We start from the raw sequence: 26275 nt of genomic DNA, 5'->3' as shown, positions 1-26275 counted from the left end.
GGTTTCCAGATATTGCATGACACACAAAATCCAGTGCAGAAACAACCCAAAATGTCACCCATAGTTGCTATATGTGTCATATTGCTATTAACATTTTAGCCACAGGACAATTTACATGGTTGCAATGTAATTTTTTTGGGAGTGGGGGCCTACATTTACACCCACTCTTTTCTGATAAGAAAAATTCTTATCAGCCACTTTGTTGCCTTGTTAGAAGGTTAATGGGCTCCAAGATTACTGACAAAGATTTGAAGTGGGTGTCATTCAACTCCATGGCCTGGTTTGTAAACTCTTGAATATCAAGCTGACTTCAATGAGGTGAAAAATTAAGATGTTGATTCTTCACAGTGCTTATTACTTGACATATGTGGTTTTTCTTCCACATGTAAGAAAGATGTATAGGCGTGATGTGGAGCCAGGTGAAAATGATTGACTTCAAGGTCCATCGAATAAAAAATCATGTCCATACCTTGGGACCCGCTTCCTTCCAATTTTTTGAAACATGTTTTGTTATTGGTCAATTGGCAACTCAATTATTTCATCATTATTTTGGACAATTAAGTTTTGCACATTTTTTTTGCCAAATTTAAATGGATGGAGAACCTAAAATTTACAGAAGTGAGATTGAGAAAACCATATCCCCAGGTTCCTTGCTGCTGAAGCACTTTGTTGAATTGTCCAGGTTTCTTAGGGATCAATAACAATTGCCTTCATGTTGATGTGGTTCTCAGTGCCAGTGACATGTGGGGTTGTTCATTGTGTCCCTTTTACATGCAGTAAAAAAATGACAACTAGAAGACTTCTTCTTTTCATACAAGTATTCCTCCTTTAAATTTTCAGAAACAGTAATTTTTGATTATTAATTTTCATGATTTCGGTGTAACTAGTCCATAAATTGTTATTTTAACTCTCTTATTGATTATTAACTAACCTACTTCTTGAAATTAAATGGAAAAAAATCTGTTGTGACCATCCTGTTTGATTCAAACTAAAACAACAGCTATATTTAGCACAGGTGTAGAAATAAACTTGTCATTTGTGGAATTAATCACTGTCTTGATTCCATAAATTACCTTCAAAATTGTGCCTACAAATAATAACCCCCTTACATGCATCCATGCTAAATTTTTTTCTCGTCAAGTAAACAACAAGATGGGGAAATGGCGCCAAGGTGTGTGTCTTCGTCCTGTGGCGTGTGTCTGTATACTATGAATGGGCAGTTTGCATGTCCACCCCAATATCTGTCCATTTGGTCCCATAGAGGGTCCAGTGAAAGGTCAGTTTGTTATGGTTGATCACATAGTCAGGATAGTGGTACTAGTATTTGGATTGTTTGGAAGTACACAAACATGTTTTTTGTTGAATTTAAATTGGAATTTGCTGTTTTTTCTCTATAATTTTCCTTTTATGTGTCCCGTCATATCACAGCTGTAATTAAAGCCACTGACCTATTTTTTCAATTTTTTTCTTATGATATATATCTGTCTTTTATTTACTATTTTTAATTACTGTTATGTCTCTGAACAAAGATATTGGTCCAAGTATTATTATGGGGCAGTTAATTCATGGTATTGGAGCCATGCTTGCATATTTCAACTGTTTTCCTTAGAAGAAAATCCCCTTTATCCAATTAATGGAGTAAAATTTGGGAGAGAAAAACACTCGTATCTTCATGAAAATTATGTACACATCAGAGTGGTCTTTAAGAAAATACTGCTGGGTGGTTCCTGACAGTTTTGACATAATTTTCAACAAAATTGTTTCCAGGACTTTATAATTGCTTGTTATAATGTGGTAGGTCTGCAAGATTTGGTATGACTGCTATGAGTATGTTGAAGCAAATTACCCAGTAATTTACCATTGCATTTCCACTTGCATGATAAAACCATGAATTTTGCAGTCCAAGTAACAAATATCAAATGATGATTAGGTATACAGTTTTAGTGTGAGGGTAAACATTGAAACAATGAAAATTTATTATACAGTATAAGAATTAGATGCAACGATCTGTGGAGAGATGACGAAATTCATTGAATGTGGCACCCGATGGTTTGAAATCCTAATGAAAGTGTAATAACATTACAACCTTTCAGCAAAGATTCCACAGCGAACTGCTGGCTTCTATTCTTTTTGATTCATTGATTTCAACTGTAGAGCACACTATGAAACTGAATTATTAAAACATTTGGTTGGGTGTTGTATTTCAAACTTCACTGGTTATAAATATCAGAGAGGCAGAGGCTAATCACACCTACAAGTATTGTACTTTGTTTTTAGTAAAACAGGACCAAAGTACAATCACACCAGCCCAGTAAGAATTATTGCCTTCCCGTTTTTCTATAATTCATTGTTTCCTCTTTGTATATCTGATACAGAGGATCTTTCTGTAGCTTCTGCCGTTGCCTGGAGAATTAGGTTGCTGAACATTGGTATTGCACAGGCAGCCTTGCAGCTTATAACAGATCAATATATCGTGTACAGCTTGGCTGTTTTAATGGTGTCCGTGGGCACTTGGGAGCTTTGCCTCTCACTTTTGTTGTGCTGATCTTGAGGATATATCAGAGGATGAAGTTAGGAAAGGCAAACATAATGCTTTTATTTATATATTTTATTTTTAAGTATATCCTTATTTTATAAGTAATTACAAAAAAAAAAATAGATAATAGATAACAACATATATACCCTGATGATTTTTGCCTGCACAAGCAGCTATACCCTATATATTGTAAATTGGCACAGTGTTACAATGGGGGATATTAAAGTCAAACTGATATGTGAAGAAGGATAGAGCATGATGGCTAGTTGATGCAATGTACATGTTCTTGCCTTCATGTTAGAGTGGCTGCAATTTTTCAAACAGCAGGTGCTTTGACAAGGCTCCCTCCCCAATAATAAAATGAATATGGCCTATACAATAATTGACCAGTGCACTCGGTAGGATTTTTCTAAGGGAGTACCGTACCCCTTGCCCAAAAAAAGAAGGGGTAATTTTCAAAATGAAGGGGTAAAATTAAAAAATGCTCATCAAGGTGTAATTTTGTGTATTAATAATCATGCAATCACACAGTTCACTTTCATAACAATAACCCACTATCCTTTTATCCAAAATCTTTTATTATTGCAATTTAACAAAAAGAAAACAAAAACAAAATGGACAGGTCACGCATAGGTCACCACTAGATACTGTGTTTCTTTGACTAGAGTAAAAGTAACTGGTGCTACCTAGTAAATGTATCAATCAAAATGTTCATACCTCTTACTCTTCCTAGTGTTTCTCCCTAAAATTGATGCCGACAAAAAGTAGGTCAAGTCGGGAACATTAGGCACCCGTCGTTTTTAAGTTTTACTAAATTGTTTATAAAAATTAAACCTTTGCTTTCAATTTGTAAATAATTACTAGAAATATTATTTCACAGTTTGTTGAAAGATAATTTTTATTTATGTTTGTTAGCGCAGCACTTCAAGTTCAACTGTTTTCTAAGCTGGCCAAATCTGGAGCTAGCCGGTTGCTGCAAACCACTTTGTTTCCAACCGGCAAATGACTGCCAATAATAAACGATCTATTTTGTCTGTGATAATAAATTTTACACTTCAAATTTTCCGGGCAAGTGAACAGCCGAAAGTCACTTGCGTTTCCGGGCAACTACCAGCTAAATTTTAGTTGCCCGGCTGATTAAACTAGTTGCGAAACGCAACCATCGCAAGTAGGTATGTCGGACTCTGAAATCTATAGTAAATAACTTTGCCTACCTTGCATGACAAAACCTTTTAATTGACTGTTGTTTTTTTCCTATGGTTTTCTATTTTCTCGTCATTTTGTCATCACTGGTAATCAGCAGAGCTGGAAATTCCCGGTCGCCCGCTCGTCAAATGCGACTAAAAATTTATTCTGACGACTAAAACTACAAAAGTCACAAGGGTTACTGGCCTAAAGTATTTGGTCTGGGCGAGTGATTTAAATTGGTCTTAAACGTATGGTTGCTCAATTAAAATGTTGAACAATTATGTGAATAAAAAAAACGATCATTTCATCGTTGTTCATACCTTGTTTATACTAAAACTTGCATATTATGACCAATCAGAGAAGATTACGTCATCCTCTGCGGGTCAGTGAAAGAAGAAGCATGTTTTAGTCGGGTAATTCAAATATCTTTCAAAAAATGAGACACTTGGGAATCAATTATGACATTTTCAACATGAGTCTGACCGTCAACAGTCAATGGACTGGTCAACTTCGCCGATCTTCAAAGCCAAAGGTGTGCGTATTCGTACGCGCTGGGGCTCCAGCCAATGCGTAAAAACAGCAAAACAACGCGTAATTACGCACTCTCATACGCTAACGAGTTTACTGTTGACCATTCATTTTTGCTCTCATTCTCTGCCCTTTCTCTGCATGCCCACTTTAGAAAAAATTATATGGCAAGTGTTTTGACAGGCTCACTTTCCAAATATCATGCACTGATGCATATGAGAAATAGATTTTTTACCTTAACTTTCTGTCCTAATGCTGACATTGCACAAAAAAGGGGAAAACAAATAAAAAATATGAACATGATATCTGTACTCTGCTGCTAGAAGCCTTGAACCCAGGGGTGAATTTTTCCACCTGTTGGCAGATATCTGACATTTTAGGAGCCAAAAATATCATTGGCTAAGGTGACCCACTTGACCCCATGCCATATTTGCCACCTTTTTCAAAAAATGGCAGTCTGATCCCAGTAAACTGTGTCTTGTAATACTGGACAGGAGTATCCAGGACAGGAGTGACCACAGGCCTGGAGTAATTACACACCCAGCAAACTGTGACATCTCTCCGTCCTACAACTGCCACCTTGTGGTCACTCTGGACAGGGGTCAAGAGGACACTGTCTGCCAGTGGGCAGTTTTGGGATGATTTATACCGAGATAAAGGCTGTGACAAAGTCTGGTCAGACCCCACGGATTGATTAGACAATGGTGAATCTTGTAGTATATTGGTAGGGGGCAGTCTCTGTGGTAGATGAAATGTTCTGCCTTGTGAAGTATGGTATATGTCAATGTTTTTGCTAAAAAAAAAAAAGGAAAAAATTTGTGTTAAATAGGAAACAGAAAGGATGTGTGTGTGTGTGTGTTAATCAGTATTCATGTGGCCATGTGATATTTTAGTAAATGGTTTTAAATTAGATTTGAAGTCTGGTTTGTACTGAGATTTTTATGTGAGCAATAGAATTCGGCAGATATAGATATTTACTTGAAAGATATGCATATACTAGAAGGTTTAAATTGGATGCTAGGTGAGTACATATCAAGTAAAACACTGCATGGTCTCAATTGCTGGTTTTTATGTTGAAATACACACAATTCCAGAATGTATAAATAAGCACTCATTGACTCCACCCTAAGATGCGCAGTTGGATCACTAAAGTAGAGCAACATTTTACTGTGTCTAAACATGCTTGGGTCATCTGTCTTACTGACCATTTGTATGATGATGACTGGTCAAGATATGAGGCTTTCACATGGAGGTTTGAGTGAGATGATCTATATCTGCAGTGGGATCTGCATTACAAGTAGTGAACTTTATAATCAGCAAGAAAGCAAGGTCCTTCAGGGAATATCAGTGGAGGCATATTTTACTAGTATTTAGTAGTAGAAGGGGAGTGTATTTTCTGAGATGATCATAGTAGATTATTCATTGCAACAAGATTACTTGGACTTTTTTACTTTCATATAATTCCTGATAAATTTTAAAATGAAAAAAAAAAAAAGATCAAATATACTCAGTTTTCTATTACCACAACCTAAAAATAATCTTTATGCACCTGCTTTCAGTATATATAGCATAGTAAGCTTAGATTTTCCAAAGGTAAGCTTGTTTCCCAACCCTGTTCCCAACATATGATAGTAAATTGTCTTCATCTACCCTTTTATATTTCATATCTCAGCCCCCTCCCCCCTTAAGAAAATCCATGTATTCACCAGTGGTTATTGACCCCCCCCCCCCCCCCCCATCTAACCCACCCCCTCTCTGTCTCTCATCTATGCCCCATTATTTCAGTAGCAGTACTTAATGAAGTCATCAAGGTTCAATGTTGGTGCATTGCCACAGAGGCTATTAATTGATTGCCCTTGGTGGCCTTTTAATGGGGGAGGCTCTGTTAGAAGGTGCATAATTAGGAGCACTTGAATTTTATGGATTACCACACAGCATGCAAGATGCTGCTATTAGGTGTAAGAGAGAGAGAGAGAGAGGTGGAAGGTGTGTGTGTGTGTGTGTGTGTGTGTGTGTGTGTGTGTGTGTGTGTGAGAGAGAGAGAGAGAGAGAGACAACAATATGAAAACCAGAGGTAAAAGATGTTTAATTGCATTTTAGATATGCAGTAGCACTAATTAAAGTGGAAATGTGGATAAAGGTACAAAAAAAAAAAAAAAAAAAAAAGACAAGAGAGTGAGAAGATGTCTAAGGGAAGACACTGGGAGGGCAATTCCAAATTGGATATTATATATACTGAGGTTGAGTAAAGGTGACATTCTTGGAGTACACCCAGTTGCCATGACAACCATATTTTAACCTGGCTACATACTAGTATTTTATAATAATGGGTGTAAGTATTATTCGATTTTTTTTTTTTAGCTTTTCAAAAAATGTTTTGTAAAAATAATTAAATGTAAAAAAAGTTTTCTTTTTTTTTTTGGCCATCGTTAAATATCATCAGGATGTGGTTAGATGTGACAACATGAGTGCAAAGTGTAGGTTTTACCTCTGCGCGTAATACAAGTTACACCTGGGGGAAATGACTCTAAAAACACAGTTCTGTGGTTGGTCCTCAGACCACAGTGTAACATGATCTACCATGTAGTGTGCAGTAAGCAGTGCTGTGTTATTTCAGGGTATTTGTGGCGTGCAAATGTTATTGTGAGCTGTGATGACATTTACATCAGATATGGTAGGACTAGAGTTATTGGTTTTACTGGAGCAGGTTTTAATGATTTCTTCAGCATTGATATCAGTATCACGCAGTTGTCTGTGATTTTTTTCCTGTCTTAATTTCTAATTTTTACTGTCACAGGTGAAAATTTCTATTTTTCTCTAATAAAAGAGTTACTCAAAGTAAAACAACTCAAAAACTCTGTGAAAGTAAAATTGCTGAAATTTCCAGGATTTTTTGTTATTACTCAAATGTCTAGTATGCATTGTTAAACACTTGTCATACTGTTCTCAAAGTGAAGCTTGATTGCACCAAATTGTCCAAGACAATGTTAGAATCTTGTGTGAAGGTCAAGCATTCTCTCAAAAATCAATACCAAGGCCAAATCCTCTGTGTTCCCTCATTTATGGATTTGTTCTTGCATAGCTTATGGTATGTTTGTCTTGTATGCTGAAACAATTGGCTATTTTATTATATATTTGGTGTTGGTTGGTTCTTGGTCAAACTTGTGGATGTTTTACAGAAGAAATAGGGTGGAAAAATGTAAGTCTTCTCCACCCCACCACTTCCCATACCTGCAGTAGTCAAAATAAATGTGAAGAAAAATGAGAAATTGTGGCTGGAGTAATTGAGGTCACAAGTGATTATGATTACAACACGTTTTTCCAAAATGTAGTGAATTAAGAGGATTGGGGGGGGGGGGGATTGTCCCCTGACATCTTGTCAGGCAAGACATGGTGGCATTTGTTACAGGATCTATTTTTGGTCCTGTTCCATTAAGGGTAGTATCTGGTGATGCTATTTTGAGAATTGATATTTTACTGTCTGTGTTGACGTACATCAATTTGTTCTGGGGTCCAATTGGAAGGATTTCTTCTTTCCATCAATATTCTTAAATTTGCCACAGTGAAATAAAAAAATCTGATCGATAAAGGACTGTTGAGCAAAAAGATATTTTTAGGACGCGAAGAATGTTGTGGTTATCCTCCTGGTTTAAGTTCCTCATTAAATGTTCATGTGTGACATCATGTATTGCTCCTGTCTTGGGGATAGGAATGATGAAGGAAAGTTAAGGGATGCAGCATCCCCACCCTACCGTACCCTAATTTTGGATGGCCTGTTTCAAAATTCTAGCTAAGTTCCTCACATTATGTAATTATGTCAATTTTTTAATACTAATATGTTATATAAGTATGGAATATTTTCCAAATGGTGTTGTCTATGGAGTCTGAGAGTGTTTTTCATGGTTTTAGATCTTGTTATGGTTCTAAATGTTGTAGTTCTGATCAGCTTTTAGGCATTCTAGAGGACATGTGGCACAGTAATCTCTGATCAGGAATAGTTTGGAGAACAAAGAAGCACTGTATCAGTCAGAGATATTCAAATATTGTGCACATATCTTGGAATTTTAACGAAGATAGCTATAAGATAAAGATGAAAGCAGAAATAGATTAAAGTAGTTGAATATTTGGTGTCATTCATTTTGTTATCTTATGCAAGAGCAGATCAGATGTGCTGATAAAGATAGAAGTATTTGGTCACTGGTTTTAGACGTGAAGGAACTTCATTACGTTCTGGTATTTTCTTTCACAATTAGTATCCTCATTACAAGTTTGTTATTGAATGGTTAAAACAAGTTATAGCATGCCGAAATCAAAGAACAGAAATAAGCAAATACACCTGGGTGTTCTGAAATTTTCATTGCTTTTATCCTGGCACCATGACCTTTGTTGCTATTTTGTGGTTAATAAAAAGAAATGGAGATCTTGCCTTTATCCCCAGGGGAGGAAAACCCTAGGAAAGTATCCCCAAGAGGCAGAAATAAGCCCTGCAAGATGCAGTGAAAATGTTGAGGATTTTAGCTCTTCTCTTTCCCTCCCTACGTCTCTACCCCTGGACGGCCCTGGACCCCATGGTTGGTGAAAGACTGCAGCCCAAGGTTTTAATATGAGGGAGTTGTACCAGCTTTTGGCTTGGTTTATGAAAAATTGAAACATTGAATCCCCAATGTGAAATACAAACAAGTTTGCCACAAAGGAAAGTAATGATTTTATGGTTTTATCGTATGTTGCAGCAATGCAAAACATTCCTCTTGGGGTGATATTCGTAACAACTATGGTGTAACTGAGAGTTATCAGTGAACTCATTTGGTATTGGCTGTATGTAGTCAGAGTGTAAAATGAACCCTCTTTAGAGAATTTCTTGAAAAGTGTATTTTTATGAATATAATGATCAGGCCTTCCCAACTACCAGACTCGGCACCTACGGGTCCAGTATAAACCGGTTTATCAGACCACACTACCCGTTTTCAAGGTGTGTGTCAGATCGCATTACAGAGTATCAGCCACCACACCGATTTTGCCTGGTGCGCGATGTGATAGCAATGATCCTAAGTGGGGTTGGAAAGTAGTGCATCTCATCTAGATTCATGCGCTGCTGCAATTTTCTCTGTTTATGCTAAAATCTGACAGTACCGCAATTTTTAACATAAAATTTAGGTTCGGACATAGCCATTGATGTTTTGTAAATAAGAACTTGCAAACTTATATATTAATTTAGAAAAGTAGACCTAATTTTGATAGCAGAAGCATATTCTGTCGGGGGTTAAATATTTTCGTGACTACCGGGATGGACGAGATTGAGGGCAGGGGTAATCCTAGAGAGGGGTGAGAAACGTCCATTGTTCTCGTCAGCGAGGCTGTCCTTTTTCAGGGTTTGTACGCACGGACAGAAAACTTAAGTATTGTGGGAACGTTACTAATGAAGCCACTGGTAGTACTAGTAGATATCAGCCTGTAGTCTTGAACAAGCGCCTCGATGACGAGTGAACAGTTGTCAAAAACAAAAGACCCAGGTGTGGTAGTTCAACTACTGTTGATGCGTGCCGCAACGACCAAACCTAATTGCTCCGCAAGGTCACAAAACAATAACCGGTACTGACGGCTAGGCTCGTCTTAATCATATAAGTAGCGCGTTTCCACCCCCTGATTGAGGGAGTCGTCTGTTGTATTCATGCGACTCCTACTTGACGAAAAAGAGGCGCGATACCCGGATGACAGGTAGGCTTACAGAATTTGTGATAGGGTATGATACTCTTTTATGCGATCTGACACACACCTTGAAAACGGGTAGTGTGGTCAGATATACCGGTTTATTCTGGACCCGTAGGTGCCGAGTCTGGTAGTTGGGAAGGCCTGATGATGTATCGAATTGATGAATGCATTTATGTAATTATATAATAATCTTTATTGAGCACTAAAATGTGTACGAGTTACATTTTACAGGCTGTCTACACTAATCATAACAACTTTATAACAACTATACAAATCTATACAAATACATTATTTAGTCTACATCCAAATCTTCTGTGTGATGCAGTCCCCCAGGATCAATGTGGTTTATGTGGCTAACTACTGTTTAATCTAGCACCCCATTTCCATAGATTAGATCAACCTACTTTAGATCGACCTAACTCCCTGGGGGTTCATGCTAAATAGCTGTCAGCCGGGCAGACACGAAAGTTAATTACCCCCTTACAGCTTGTAGTAGGCAGGACGGACATTTAAGTCGGATTATCTGAAAGTAATCTAGTGAGACTCCCCTCGGGGATAGATCGATCTAAAATCTATGGGAATAGAGCCTAGGTCAGTTTTGATAGGTCCTTTTCACAGCAATCTCTTGACAATATTAATTTAACTATATTTATTACTGGGCTATCTCATCTTTAAGGCATTGTGCTAGTTTTGTATTTACCACAAATATGGAGGGGGGGGGAACGTATTTTTGTATATAGTTTCTCTTTTTCAAAAAAAAAAAAAAAAAAAAAATTGCCCTCATGATACAAGCCCTTTACCTTTGGTTACATTTCTTTCCCCACGCACTCCCCTGTGTCTTTGCCAGTCTACAATAGGAGACTAGAAACTCGTCCTCCAAATAAAAAGCAAGGTCACCTAGAATATACTAGTGTATATCTTTATTGATTATGTTAGCTTCATATGACTGCTGCAATTGTGTGGTAATTACCATTGGCTGCAGCATGGTCATTTGCCATTTAGTTTACCAGGCACACTGTATTTACTGTGCTGACTCATTGGGCAGGGGATTTATTAGGACCAGAGAGAGAGGGAGAGAGAAGGGGGGAGATAAAATACCCTTTATGGTTACTTTAAACAATTAACAGGCCCTTGGCCAGCAATTTCAAAAGTTTTTTCTTTTCTTTCACCATGAAACCAATGTGTACCCAGATGAAATTTTATCCAGAGGTGACCTCCCCTCCCCCCCCCCTCAAGCTACGGGCCTAACTTAACATGGACCATGCTTCCTAAGATTGACCAGCACAAATTTGGACCTTGCCCACTGTCCTAACACACTGACCATTGTCCTTGTCTGAAGGCTAGCATGTGTGGGGGTCATGATCATATTGGCTTTATCTTGTTTACACTAGAGGCAAATAACAAATTTACTTCAATGAGTAATATACATATGGGTACCATGGAACAGCGTTTGGTGTGTGCTTTATATGTTTGTTTGGGGTTCCAAGTTGTGAGTGCTATATTGTTTGGGTGTTTGTATTCAAGGAATGGGTTTTGAATTAAGTAACAATTTGAAGAAATCATTGCTGCTGGAATTGTGAAGTATTGTGGCTTATATTTTGAATTTTTGATTCAGTTTTGTGGTGCATGTTTTGGGAATATTCTTATAAAGCAGCTGCTGTAGGGTTCTATAATAGGGGTGTTACTAGGCCTTTGTCATATATATTGATGCTTCAACATTTGCTACAAAATGAATATCCATTTTCTAAGTTTGACAAAACAGTAACTGGATACTGCACTTAAAACTTTTAAAATTCCTTTCATTCATTAGTGGTCTAGTTATGATATTTTGTTGAGTATCAGATTTGGCTCCTACAAACTTAAAAACAATGAGACTTGAACAGTTTGCATGTGCTGCAGTTGTGTCACTTGCAGAGATCACATCTACCACAATAGTATCACTTGAACAGTTCACATCTACCACAATAGTGCCACTTCATTTTACATCTACCATAGTGTAAAGGCAATATATTAAGGTCTTCCTCATCTATCATTGATTTTCTGCCTGTTGTCATCTTGGTCAAAGAAGGTCTAAACAGATGGTCTCTATGTATTTTCATGCTTGAACTCATGCAAATTGTATCATCACCTCCCTAGAGATCTTGTCATGAGGATTTGTAGAGAAAACCCCAATTACTTTGAAGATGTGCTTAATTTATTTGCTGTGTTGATGTACCATGGGTGTCATATAATCCAAATACTGGGTGCTTCTCCAGTTTGGTTGGGTTGAGTCAACTTGGCACCACCCATATTAGTTGGTCTGCTTCTTAGCTAAACCCCACCATAGGATAGATGCCAAAGGCCTATCAACACCCCTATTATAGAACCCTGTAGCAGCTGTTTTATAAGAATATCCCAAGCACATTCTTTTTTTTTTTATACATGAAGAAGTTTACTTGACGTTATGGTCCTTGCTTCTGCTGTCAGCTCAGGATAAAATTGTCCCATTGCTATTGAACTACAAGGCTCTGCAGCATATTGATCATAGACCAGGTCCCATAGGAATCCTGGAGAATTGATGAAATTTGTGTGAGAAGGATGGGCCATTTTACAAAACATTTAATAATGATGTCATCAATGAGATCTAAATCCAATGAGAAAAGTATCCTCTGCTTTGTATATATATATATATATATATATATAAAGCTTCAAAATGATAATTTTATCATTTTAATTTATTTTATATTTTATTACATAGATGGTAATAATACCAATAGTGATATGGATATTGAAATGCCCATTTAGTCTTCCATCCATTAAATGTTTAGGAGACTTTATGCATGAATATTAGAAAAAAAAAAAAGAATATCTTGTGACAAACAGCAGTATACATGATCTTCGTATCCTTAAATAGAAGTTCCGCGCCCACCAGGTCAATAGTCGGGTACTGATTGATGGGGTTCTGAGCCTGCAAAATGGCAGAATTCACATTGCTAACATTTCCAGATATTAAGGGCCCCAAATCGCAAATCGGCCTGAAATTACTGGCATGGAATTACAACTAAGATGGGGCAATGAATGGTATGAAATGATTTATGCCAGTCAAGGCTGAGCTAGTTTGGCAAATTTTTCTCGCGTCCTCTGCCAAAGGGCTGGTCTGGAAGAGTGAAGAGCAGACAGCTGTTTGTATTGGTGTCTTTTTTTTGTGAGTCTACAGGAAGGATGTTTTTGAATTATTCAGTGGTTGTTGTGGTCTTAGGAGCTGCTGTTTTAGGGGTTGTTGATGGTTCAAAATTTGATAACATTGTTGATGTTAATTTTGTCAAAGGTGAGGCTGAAATCCAGTCCCTGCTGCAGTTTTGCCTGCTGGTTTTTTTTTTTTATCTAAGAGAAAGGGCGTGGCTTTTTGCGAATAGATTTTCTGGTTATACACTGTTATTTGGATAGCTAGTGGCATGTCTACACTCAGGGAAATCATTATGAACTGATCTTTTATGGAAATTAATTGTAATAATGGGATTTTTTTTTTCTTTTATATCTATTAAATATATACAACATGCTGATGCAATGATGTCATTTTCCATTTTGTAAACTTGTATATATTTTTATATTTCAGCACATGGAAATACCATCTCAATTGACATCCCATCTGTAACGACATCCCCAGGCCAGGATGTTCAACTGACATGTACTTTCGATGGCACCTGGGGGATTGGATTCAACATGCAGTGGTTAAAGAACGGAAATGCTATTGCGGATCCATCTTCTACTGAAGTCAAGCAGGACTTTGTTGGTCGCTTTAGTCTTGATTTGACTGGTACTGCATATACATTAAGTATTACTGGTGAGTAGTTATGTAATTGTTAGTTTTAAAGTAGTGTATGAAATGGAGTGAAGGAGTTGGCAGCTTATTTTCCCAAAAGGCATCCATTGAGCCTTAGATTTTATATTGCAAAAACATTATTTTTACTGGAAATTTCTACAATATTTTCCTAATTGTGAATTGGCATATATCATATCCAAAATTGCTGGCAATTATAAAATTCATAAACCCATCATTTTTTCTTGGGTTTACAGTTTTTGAGTTACTCTGGTTTTGTATCAGAGACTGGTAAATTCCACTTGCTATGGTAAATAGATATTTTGTTTTTTTACACCTCTGGACTTTCACCAATGATTATTCAGCTTTTCATATTGTATGCTTGAATATCCATTAAATTATGCCATGTTTTTATGTACAGACACAGATGTGTCTGTACATATTGTCGTCACCTCAAGGACAACCAATAGGCCTGTTGTCATGAAACTCACAGGAGTAATCAATCTTACTAAAACGCAGGTCAGGTTCAAAAATTGGCATGATCAGGCCACTATAGTAGTAGTTATGCTATTTTTTCACTTTTCAGCATATATGCAGCACTATAAACTCAATATAAGAAAAACAGATTGGCCAATTGTCATTAAACTCACAGGAGTGGTCAATCTTACTAAAACGCAGGTTGAGTTCGAAAATCAGCATAATCAGGCCATTATTTTAGAAGTTATGCTGTTTTTTTTTTTTTTTTTTTTCACATTTCCTCAGATTCAATTCTTAGGCATGTTAACAGTCTCATTATTGAACTAATAAGATACGTAAAAGTGTTTGTTTGACATTTCCTGCATCTTTACAACATTGTTAGTTGATTTTGAAAAAATGATGGTAAACTTGTTATCATGTATTGTGTAATAAAGTTTCAAAATGGAAATAAACTCATATCATTGCAGTTTGTCAGATTCAATCATTCACTATGTTCAGAATCTCAGAATAGAGGAAATTGGACATTTAACACTGTTCTATTGATATTTTTCCCATCTCATCAGCTTTCTTAATTGATCATATAAAAATCGCAGTTAACTGTTAATTTTGTTGTATGTTAAAAAATTGTTAAAAATGAAATTAAAAAAAAACATTTCAGAACGGTGCTGTTTTGTATACATTTTGGAATTTTCAAGGTGTGACTTTGAAGTTCCATGGTCCTGAAGACCTTTGCTAGTCACATTTTCTGAATATCCATGATACTAATATTTTATTATTAAAAATTGATGGTCATTATGCTGTTAAACATTATGTAATGTTGCATCAAAATAAAAGAAGACATTTTGGGTGCTGCTGCCATGATTACCATTATGGAAAAACCATGTTACTTATGATTGTCAAACTTTTGAAAAAGAAACAGGACTAAAATGCAGGATTGGCATGCAGTTCAAATTAGAAAGCCAGCTCAATTGAGTTATCATTTAATATTGAATTTATGCAATTTTGTGTGAAATTTTCATTTTTCTCATTCTGGCATTTTCAAAGTGTGAACTTGAACTCCCGTGGGCCTGAAGCCTTATGCTTGCTACACATTTTGCTTACATTGGTATCACCTATTGAGCATAATTAAAATTTGATACTGAATTTGCAGTTAAGCATAATGTACTTTTGCATCAGAATTGACAGTAGCCTATTTTGTGCATTGTTATTTTCTGCTTTTTGTCTGTACATTTGACAGCTTTGTTGCCTTGTTTTTATATAACACTAAATAATGCCTTGTTTTTTTCCCCTCTGTTGTTACCAGGAATTGAAATAGGTGATGCAGGCAACTATGAGTGTGCATTCTCCATCAGTGGTACAGTGCAGCAGACACTCTCCTCTGTAGTCACTGTCATAGGTAAGAATAATACTGGTCCTTTCAAAGTAATGTTTTCTAAATGATAAGTACTTATATCAGTTTCTGAAATTGTTATCCAGTGGATAAAAAATGGCTGCTATCCTCAGGATAACTGTCCGGAGAAAAACTATTTTATTCAGTGTTATCCATGGGATAGCACTATTCAGTCTTGATTAAACTGCACTGATGTATATATCTTTACAATGAAATGGCTCACAGTCAGTGGAGGGTCAATCCCCCCATCCCTCCTCTCTAATTCCTACCCTTCATACCATATGAATACCTTGAAAAATTCACTGTTTAAAGACAATGTATTTGTGTTCTCTGTCTTGACAGCTTCTCCGACAGACGTATTCCTTTACCATGGCAATATGAGCAACAAGATTTCAGGGAGCCAAAACTACATGTTTGAGGATCGCGTCGAGTCGGTTGTGGGATGTGCAGCTTTAGGTGGTCAGCCGGCTCCAGTACTTGAGTAAGTAACAAACACATTGGGGTGATTTATCACTTATAACTTATTAAAGTGAATGAAATTTCTCAAAACTAATTTCATTAGGTTTAGAATATCAAAAGATTCCTATAGATTTAAAAAAAGTTTCACCAACCTTGAATTACTATTTGGAAAAGCGATATTTACATTTTATTGCAAGTTTTAACAAGAGTTAAGAGTTTAAGAGTTTAAGATAAGAGTTTAAGTTTAAGGTAAAATAAAACTAAGATTTAATAGTATGATTGAATACGTTTTGCTTATAACCTTTAATCATTTGTTTTTCCCCTCTCAAAAACTCAGGGTCAGTATTGGGGACTCTGTCCAAACAGATTTCAATTCGGTTACCCTGGATCCTACTACTGATGCTGCAATCCAGAACGACAAGTTTGCACTGGGTGTGCAGGATGCCAACAAGAAGATAAAATGTACCTGGAAGACTCCAGATGCTACCAACCCAAGAGATCAAGGTTCTGTAGAAGTGACGCTCACTATTGGTTGTAAGTAGACTCTGCTAAGATTGCTTGGTCCACTGTCAGTTCGTCTCTCTCTCTCTCTCTCTCTCTCTCTCTCTCTCTCTCTCTCTCTCTCTCTCTCTCTCTCTCTCTCTCTCTCTCTCTCTCTCTCTCTCTCTCTCTCTCTCTCTCTCTCTCTCTCTCTCTCTCTCTCTCTCTCTCTCTCTCTCTCTCTGTATGTGCACACGTGAAAGAGAGAGAGAGAGAGAGAGAGAAAGATGATGATGATGCTCTCTATACATGAGATAATTCACTGTCCTTTCAAGTGTTACATGGGATGAGTTTTTCTGACTTTTTGGTAGATTTCCAACCTTTTGGGAGTCAAAAGTATCATTAGCCTAGGCTGCCACCTACACCCAACACCATATTATCCAATTTTTCACTTAATGCCAAACTCATCTCTGTAAATCACATGAGGGTGGCAGTGTATTATACATCATATGTACTGAGAGAAAGTACTTCATTTCACTGAAAAACAGCCCTAAAACCAAATAAAGTGTATGTTGCAACTATCGCATCACTTCTGAGTGTGTATTTTTTCATCTAGGACAGTTTTTATTGCTTGTCCTATTTTCCGAGTGCTGTAAAGTTTTACAGAGAGTCATTTCTGTTACAGAGAGTCAGCCCTTTATTAGATCCGTACAGGTTAGGGCTAGGATGACAAAAGTAGGTCAAAATCTAGATAGGGCTTACCTTTACAAATCGAGGGGAAGCTGTGTTACAAAGTAACAAATGTGTTAAGGGAAGTAACAAATTATTATTTTGTTGTCCTGAGATCTGGCTAAAATTATTGTCATAATGATAACATTATTTCAGATAAACCAATTATCCAATGTGAGAATAACCGTGTCGCCTACAAGGGGGACGCTGTCTACCTGATATGTACCGTGTACGCCATGCCAGAGGCATCCAACTTTTGGTGGGAGTATCCTGGATCAAACGCAACCCACCGTATCAATGGTTCTGCTACTTCACCTCAAGATAGCCGAATTGTGTCAACAATGGAGGTTAGTCATACATATATTCTGGGACATCAACCAAAAAAAACTTTTCTATAAAGATTTAATTTATGGCACCTGGGGCATGTTAGTGATAATATCATATTTAAATTAATAAGATACAAAACTTCAAGATACAGCAATTTGAATATTTAACAATTCAGAAATTACACTTTTGAAATTAATATGGGCCTGTGAATCAAAATGTTGAATGGCTTGTAAGAGAAATAATTATTGTTAGTATTCATCTGCTGGGTGTAGTTAGTTAGTAAATTTATTCATTATGTATTTTATAACAACTTAAGCATAAAGTGAGGCTATTTAAAACCAAGTAATAACATTTATGTTAAAAAATTAATTTTGTGAACAATTTTTTTTTGAGGGTCATATATATGCAAATAATAGATTGCTTGCCGTATCTTTGCGCCATTGGGCATGTGATATATTTGTTATTATTATTATTATTATTGCTATTCCTTTTAGGATTTGACGGGAAAAAATGTGGGCAAGAAAATCACCCTAACCATCAGTTCTGTTTCCAAGGATGATGCAGTTGAATACACCTTGTATGCTATGAACTCTCATGGACACAGTCAAAAGGCTGTGGCTGTGACATTTGCTGGGGGTGAGTAGAGTGCAGAGTACTCACTTTTTATTAATACAGACACAGGGTGAATGTTTAATTGAAGTGGATTGCTTTGAATTGAACTTGAATGGAAGTAAGCCTCATTTCGTGTAAAGCCAGTCCTTCCCCCACCCCCTTTTTCTTTGATATGTTACAATATTTTGATTTCTTAATCCATTTCTTTGTAAAACAAATTTTTTTTGTACTGTCAGTTTCACAAAATATTATCATTCTTGAAATGGGTCGATAAATTTAATTTCTAAGTGACAGTAATTTTTCCATTACTAGAACACTTGAAATTGTTGACTAAACATATCCCCCGTCCATGTTCATTTTTGTACTTACTGATCATTTTATTGAGTTACTGGCTTTCAAAACCTAAATATTGTTTTGAGGCCACTTTAGTCTTTTATGTTTGCCACAGGTTTCATTATTCCTCCCCAATGAAGTTCACTCTCTCTCTCTCTCTCTCTCTCTCTCTCTCTCTCTCTCTCAAAAAAGCTACACTGCCAGAAATGGAAAGATTCATTTTGGTTAAAGGTGATCACTTTATCCAGGGGACAATTATTTTTTTGATTCATTCTAAAGAAGTTGTGATCTTTTGCCTGAAAATGTATGAATATTTTATACCTAGTGCTTAAGAATGGCAAAAGTCTTAGAATATGACTTTAGGTCTCAATTTACCTCTTTACCTCTTTAGATTCATCATGTTTAGATTACCTCAGTGTGTTTGATTCCACATCCCATGCTAAAGGAAAGCTTGTACCAGATTAAAACTGCATCCTCCATCACACAGCACTTTCTCTTTTAAACATTAATTTTTTTTCTTTAGTCACGTCAATTTCTCCCTCAGATACTATCAGTGATTTCGTAAGTCCTTTACCAATGACCACGCAGAGGGAAGGTTAGTGCCATCGAAAAATGCATTATTGTAACAACCAGAATGTGTTAGGTGTGCATCTCTGCTTTTTGCTGCTGCTGAATCCTTGAGATGTGTTTTTTTTATTAAAGGTATTCTATCTGGAATTTTCCTGCCAGGTCAGATCAAACCATGAAAAATATGTTTTTTTCCAACTCACAAAGTATTGTTTGCCTCCTCCCTGCACTTGGATGTGTTGTTTTATACCATTTCTAATGAAATGATTTAATTCTAAAAGGCTGGTCAGTTATTTAGACTGTTTTGTCTCCCGGTACACTTGAGAACGAAATATCAGCAGGGGTTGTATCATTTTTAAAATGTCTGAATTAGGACAGATAATTAGCTTTGCAGCATACATATAGACATAGAGAACATGATTCTAGAGCATTTTCAAACATGGATAGTATACCTATAATTAATTTTATCTGTTTTTTCTTTTTTTTCCCACTGGTTCTTAATTAACAATAGAGGCAAAGTACAAGATGTAATGGCCATAGACTTTATTAGCTTTCCCATCTTCTGTTCTGTTGCTGGCTTTTTACCACCTAAGTTCAGAGTCCTCCATGTGAATTGATTATATTTAGATGCCTGACCCACTGATGGGAACAGTGGGCAGCTTTCAAAACTTAGGGACCATCCCACAGATATTTGGATCGATCTATTTCCATGGGGAGTCTCACTAAATTGTTATCTGCTATCGGCGAGGCCCAGTTAATTACCTCCCCCCCCCCCCCCCCCCCCCCAGCAGATTCGGTAGGCATGACAGACATTTAAGCCCCTTAAGCTGATAGCAATTTGGCGTGAACCCCCAGGGAGTTAAGTTGATCCAGATGGATCGATCTAGGCATGGGAACCTAGTCTTATAGTGCAGCATTTGTAGATTTGAAACATCTTAGTACAACCCCACTTTGTCAACTTCTAAGCAACGCCAGCTGTAGTGCTTTATAATGGTTATTATTATTATTATTAATATTTTGTTTGTTTTGTTTTGTTTTTACATTCATTCATTCATATCAAGAGAAAAACTTACATACATGCAGTAGATGTAATAGAAAAGATACATGCCCTTTCAATGCTTTTTTGGCTGACATAGCAATTTAAAGGCTATTCCTTGTCAGCATGTGACCTTGCCTTTGCCATGGATGATACAGCTTTTTTTTTTTTAAAACTGAATATATCTCAGACATGATTTTTTGTATTTGATTTTCTTTCTTGATAGACCCCAGCCTCCCATTTGTAAGTCAACCAAGTCAGACATGCTGAAAACTATTCGGAATGGTCGGACATTTGGACAGGCAGTGATGAAAAATGTGTCGGACCGAAAATCAACCTATCCATTTGAGAAAGATACTACCAGTATTATTAGGGTGGTTTATTTTGTTTGTGAATATGATAGATTTGATATGGAAGGGAAAAACGCTTTGGGTCTTATATAATTTTATTAGTGACGTATGTTGAATGATGACTGTAAATTCAAAATTGTGGCTCTTAAAACTCTTGTAGGTCCTTTGGACCGACCAAGTCCAATTTTTTACCGGTCCAGACAAATTTTGCCGGTCATGACCGATCGGACCAACAGTGTCAGCATGTCTGCCAAGTTGTTATTTTTTTACAACTCAAAATCATGTCTGATTTCGGTGGTCTTTTATTCTTATTATTTTGCTAACTATTTGTATGCAGTCCATGTCGGTGATACCTTCAAGTCTTCTCCATGACAAATTGTTACATTTGGATGTCTATATTTCATTCAAAATTAAAAATGAAGGAAAACTCTGTCATGTTTTATAAATAGCTCATGAGGTGATGGTTTTCTTGTGGATCTGTCACATATAGAGTAAACAGGAATGTACAAGTATCATCTGTGACATAGATTATATGCACAACTTTCAGGGTATAAAATCACCCTGTTTCCAGGTCATTAAAATGAAGACAGAAGCAGCATATAAAAATTGTTTTTGGACATGCTCAGTATATTATCTCCCTCCTTATGTGCAGACATATACCACTGTTTCCCCGCATGTGCAAAGTCCAAGACTGGGCTTAGATTGATCCATCTGGATCGGTCTAACTCACTGGGGAGTCTCACTAAATTGCTATCATCTTATTGGCTTAATTGTCTGTCACGCCTACTGAATCAGCTGTGGGGTAAAGATAATTACCCCTTACAGCTTTACTTGGTGTAACAGATATTTAAACTGTTTAAGTTGATAGCAATTTAGTGAGACTCCCCAGGGACATGCTGAAACTGATCAAATATCTGTGGGAATGGTCCCTTACACAGCCAGTAGGTTTGTCTGCACATAGGTAATTTTTTCTCGTATGTTAATGCTTTAGGCCAGGTGTGACGGTGCCTGTGTCAATGTGTGGGTTTACCTTTGTAATATTTTGGTTTTTGGCTTCTCTTTGCAGAGGTGAGCATGGCCAGCCATATCGGTGGCAACATTTTTCTGCTAGCCAGTTCGTTGTTGTTGTTGTTTGTGCGATAATCCAGAGCGAGACACCTTAGAAAAATATGATTCAACTTCAAGAACGCTACATCAGAAAAGAAGAGGCGAAAGACTTTGGTGACCTTGAAGTGAATAATTTGGAGTTTCTCCTTGCAGCAGTGAATGGAAAGATATATTAATACAAATAGTTCCTCCTCTTTTTACCAGATTAAACCAGGTCACACATAGAGATAGTTAAGTTTATTTGTTACATCAAAGAGATGTATTTAATTTTTGTACTCTTCCAGAAGTGTCAAAGCTTATTCATGTATTTGTATCTTTTCGTGAAAGAAAACGTGTTCATATTTTTTCCTGATCACTTCATTCACTGCTGCTGGAAATACTGTCATTTTATTAGAATCTGGTGGCAGTGGTAAGATAATGGCTGCTGTCTGAAAAAAAAATGGGGTGTCAGGCCATGGTGCCTGCACTTAGACCGACAACTTACTGCTTAGCAGCAAGAGAAAGAATTTCCAAACCTGATGATAAGCCAAGTAATTCAAGTGCCAGATGTAATAAAAGGCCCTAGTTTGGTGGCTGTTTTTATGGCTTTTTTACTGAGGAGTAGTTTTAGAATTTCTGAAACTTCAATGAAGGGTTGTTTCAAAGATAAAATGGCTTGTTATGGTATTTTTTATTTGGTTTCCCTGACAGCCTAGATAATGACTAAATAAAAAATATTTTAACCAAGTTGTTGGGTGGAGTTGATGATTTTGATTTAAAAACCAGCAAGTTCATCACACCTTCTCCCAGTATCCCCTGTAAAAATGGCCACCAAGTTAAATGTAGAAGTAGTTCTATTTCTCTGTAATGGAAATTAAATCAGTGTGCACATTACTACTGTGAGTATGTATAGAATAATGTCTTAGCAGAAACTTGATCTGGACCCCCATTTTTGTAATTATTTTAAATCTAAAATGTTTAATAATACTGATTATACATTATGATATGACATTTTTTAAGTTGACCCCCAATCCAGGGAACAAAGAGAGGATGCTTACTATATTTTTATGCTCACAATAATTATCTTTTAGCATCTATCAATGCATCTATGGTGTATTTTAGAATAGTTACTTCTATACTGAATGATTTATTATTTTCCTTCGTGTTGTGATGATTCAGCTGCTATCAGAGCAGGTATATTTTAGACCAGAAAGGGTCACAGAATGCATCAATAGCTAATTAAACCAGATAAGGCACATTCCATAGTTTTCACCCAAGTGTTTTTTTTAATCAGCTGCAACACAGCCAAGCCGTTCCTTGAGTTGTAGATGATCTTCCTAACATTATTACATTTTCGTAAACCAAGGCCAATACACCCTGAGACAGGTTCACTTCAACCTGGACCTTTTTTATCGGGACCTTTTTCATGTTACTGCAGCATTAATGAGTCATTAGCACTTGTGGGAAAATTAAAAAACATTTTTTAAAAAATACTTTATTTTGTTGATATTATGTTTTGAAGACAACAAGGGGTGTTGGTTGGTGATCTGGTGATGCATTCTGAACACCTCCTGAGGCTAATTTAAAACCAGTCTGATTTCAGTTTCATGTATTCATTAATTTAGACAGTGACTATATGAAATTATGACAATATTTATACACAAACAATTATATTCATATATACTCAGGTAAATAGAGGTTTTTCGCGATCATGTGTACAGCTTTTTCAGTAGAACTCGATACAGATATGTAGCTAACGCCACAGAAATTGTAAAGTGTGATTATAATAATAAATGGGCTGATGGTTAAGCGTAACTTGTACACTGCATAGTTTGTTGCCTGACGACAAGATATTTAAACTTTGGCTGGCAAACTGTTAATGACAGCAAGCAACTTGTAAACAGGGTCTTCACTTAAATATATATTTATATATGGAAATACGTACCATCTCCGTGAAGTGATTAAGGAGTCCTTTCTTCGGAAATGGTGATATTTTTCACTTAAAATTGTGGTGTTTTAGATAGACCATTGCTTGCTCATTTCTAGGTTGCTTTATACCTACTTTGACTGAGACTGTTACTTGTTGTTTAGACGCAAATTGTATATGCTTGTGACACGTAGCTTGCATGAACTGCTTTTAATATAATTATTGAAAGGTTTATATTTTTAATTTTTGGTTGTGGAAGAGCTGTGAGCTGGAGCTGTGCCAGTTGCAAATCACTTTACAAAACTAAAATGCTATATACAGTGGTATTTTTAAAAGGTGTCATGAAGCATTCTGATGACATTTTTTTTTTTAGAAGAATGTTATACAGGTTGTTTCACAGGAATAGTTTTTCATGGGAAATGTGTTGTTCAGCAAGGAGCCGGAGTATTTGGCTGTTTAGAATCCATTGCATATGTTGATAGTATGATGATAGAATAATTACGACAGATAAGATTTTATCAGCTACTTTTACACCATTCATTATCTGAGCTTTTAAATTTGGAGATGGTTTTGTGAAGTGGAAACAACTGCACAATGGATAAAGCTGAGAAATTTGGTTTGTCTGCTTAAATGGTTGTGAGCCTCGTTGCATACCGAGGTTTTTATATACATATATGTTTCTTGGTGGGTTGTTTGGGTGTATTATTGTACAAATGGCGGCATGGTTTTGTCAGTTTTTTTTTATTACTATACATATGCAGCATCTTGTTGTTTTTAACGATAACCTTTTAGGTCTGTATTACCAGTGTGTCATAGGGCCATTCAGAATAGATGATCTGAGTACTTACTGATCTGCTGACTAAATATGGCCGACCACACTTCAATAGTGATACTGCTGATTCCTGATGGTCACACCCGCCATTAAACAGATTAAATCTCAGCTCCAAGGTTTAATTGCTAGTTCCCTGCAGGGACAGCATGTGGAGGCAGGGAGACCACCATGGAATTAGTGGCATCACTTTTGAATTGGGGTCTGCCATATTTAGTCAGCGGATCAGTAAGTACTCGGATTATCTATTTTGAATGGCCTTAAGTGTTTTGATACACTCCCATACAATTGTATACTGTCACTGTTGTGATTGTAATATCTTTCCACGGATTAATACACATAAAAAATGAATAATAATAGTGGGTTTATTGATTGAAGTATGTAATACTGAAGTCAAAGAGTAGTGCAGAGCACTTTTCAGCTCTTTATGGAAAATGGAAGCAGGATTTTAGAATGCCTGTCGTCTGCTCCAAGCACTTTTCACATCTGATTTAGCACTGTGTACACCGTGATTATTAACCAATTAGTTGGATTTACCAGATCATATGCATTTAATTGTAAAATGAGTGTGAAATTATGGATTTTAGAATGGTCAGATTTGTAAGTAAACGTAGGCAAGGTATTTTAACTGTGAATTGATGATGATTCTTTTGATTTCTTGTATACGGATTTACTGTACATTGAAAATATATCAGTCTCTAGTGCTTGATTGTAGAAATGTGTGATTCTTGAACTTAGTTTATTTTGTAAAATTCTCTATCTCTACAAGTATACATATTGACAGTAACCAACATTCTCTTCTATATCTCTGGCAAGGGGGCACATTACCTATTCCATGATTCTGTGTTCTGAATATAGATACACCTATATCAGTGATTTCCATAGTTAACCTGTTAGCTAATTTTCTGTTACCTGTGATTTATTGTCAAGAATGTACTGAGAAATCCCACTATTGTCTTACAGTAAATCCGCAATAGCCACAGTTTGGATAAAGTTGTAGTAACAAAGCAAATTTAAATTGCAAAAGCTCGACAGATTATGGAAAGGGAATATCCCCGTTTTTTTTTCATTGTTATTATTATTTTTTTACAAACTATCCCAGTTAACGAATTAGGGGGAGGCACGTGACTGTTAAACGTGACACTGTTGTGATCACGTGGTTCATACCTTGCGTGTGTGGTCCGAGGGCTATCGAAACGAGAAATGGAGCGAAAAACTTAGTCGAGTTTGAAAAATGTTTCATGGTGTGTACTTTAAAACTAAACTGTGGCGTTTGGATATTAGTTCTTAATTAGTGGGACTGCCATTTGGGTATCGGTTTTTGGTCAACTTCACAGCCAGGATAGCAATGTCTTCTCTGTTTGTATTAATGTATTGCTGTGCGTTTCTTTTTAATCTTTCTACCCTCCTACGTCCGACTCTGGGTGTTTATAAGATTAATAGATGAAAAGATTTTACGTGAAAGACTTTTTGGGATGTAATAAATTGTTGGAAAATGTATTTGTTGGGTTTTGTTTTTCTTTGAAAAAGGGTAATTTTGAAAGCACGAATACAAATCATTTTGGCAAATTATATCTTGAAAGGTATTTAGTTTGAAATTTCCTCGCCGAGTCTATTTTTTCTCCCACGCCCAAATGATTGCTTGACCAGGCCCTGCACTTAAACAATTTTGCTACATTCCCTTTCAGATAATTTGGTTCTAAACCAAATACGATCCATTCAGACGCTCATGTCTTTCTGACATTTAAGAAAGAAATATCGACTTCGTTTGTAAGCAGTGATTGGGAAAGATCAGTAGCTTTTAATGATATTTAGACTAAAAATATGACTGGACAATTTCAAACGCGTCGAGTAAACCTTTAAATTTTTACTCTGTTATGTCGTCAATATCTGTATATAACCAACTGCAATAC

General features: G+C 36.4%; 1 protein-coding gene across 1 annotated transcript in view; it reads left to right on the top strand.

The window, feature by feature from the left end:
- Nucleotides 1-25862, top strand: part of LOC106151386 (opioid-binding protein/cell adhesion molecule) — a 41537-nt gene extending 15675 nt beyond the window's left edge. Inside the window, exons 2-8 of the mRNA XM_087012754.1 lie at nt 13557-13784; nt 15541-15633; nt 15970-16108; nt 16424-16620; nt 17452-17642; nt 18117-18258; nt 21587-25862. Of these exons, the coding sequence (XP_086868880.1) occupies nt 13557-13784; nt 15541-15633; nt 15970-16108; nt 16424-16620; nt 17452-17642; nt 18117-18258; nt 21587-21663 (1067 nt within the window). The 3' untranslated portion in view covers nt 21664-25862. The remainder of the gene's footprint in view (nt 1-13556; nt 13785-15540; nt 15634-15969; nt 16109-16423; nt 16621-17451; nt 17643-18116; nt 18259-21586) is intronic.
- Nucleotides 25863-26275: the final 413 nt, after the last annotated feature.

This window comes from Lingula anatina, chromosome 5, assembly GCF_051362555.1.
Source record: "Lingula anatina isolate TDL-2025a chromosome 5, LinAna3.0, whole genome shotgun sequence".
NCBI lineage: Eukaryota > Metazoa > Brachiopoda > Lingulata > Lingulida > Lingulidae > Lingula > Lingula anatina.
Note: the sequence above shows the minus strand (reverse complement) of the source record. Positions and strands in the feature narration are given on the sequence as shown.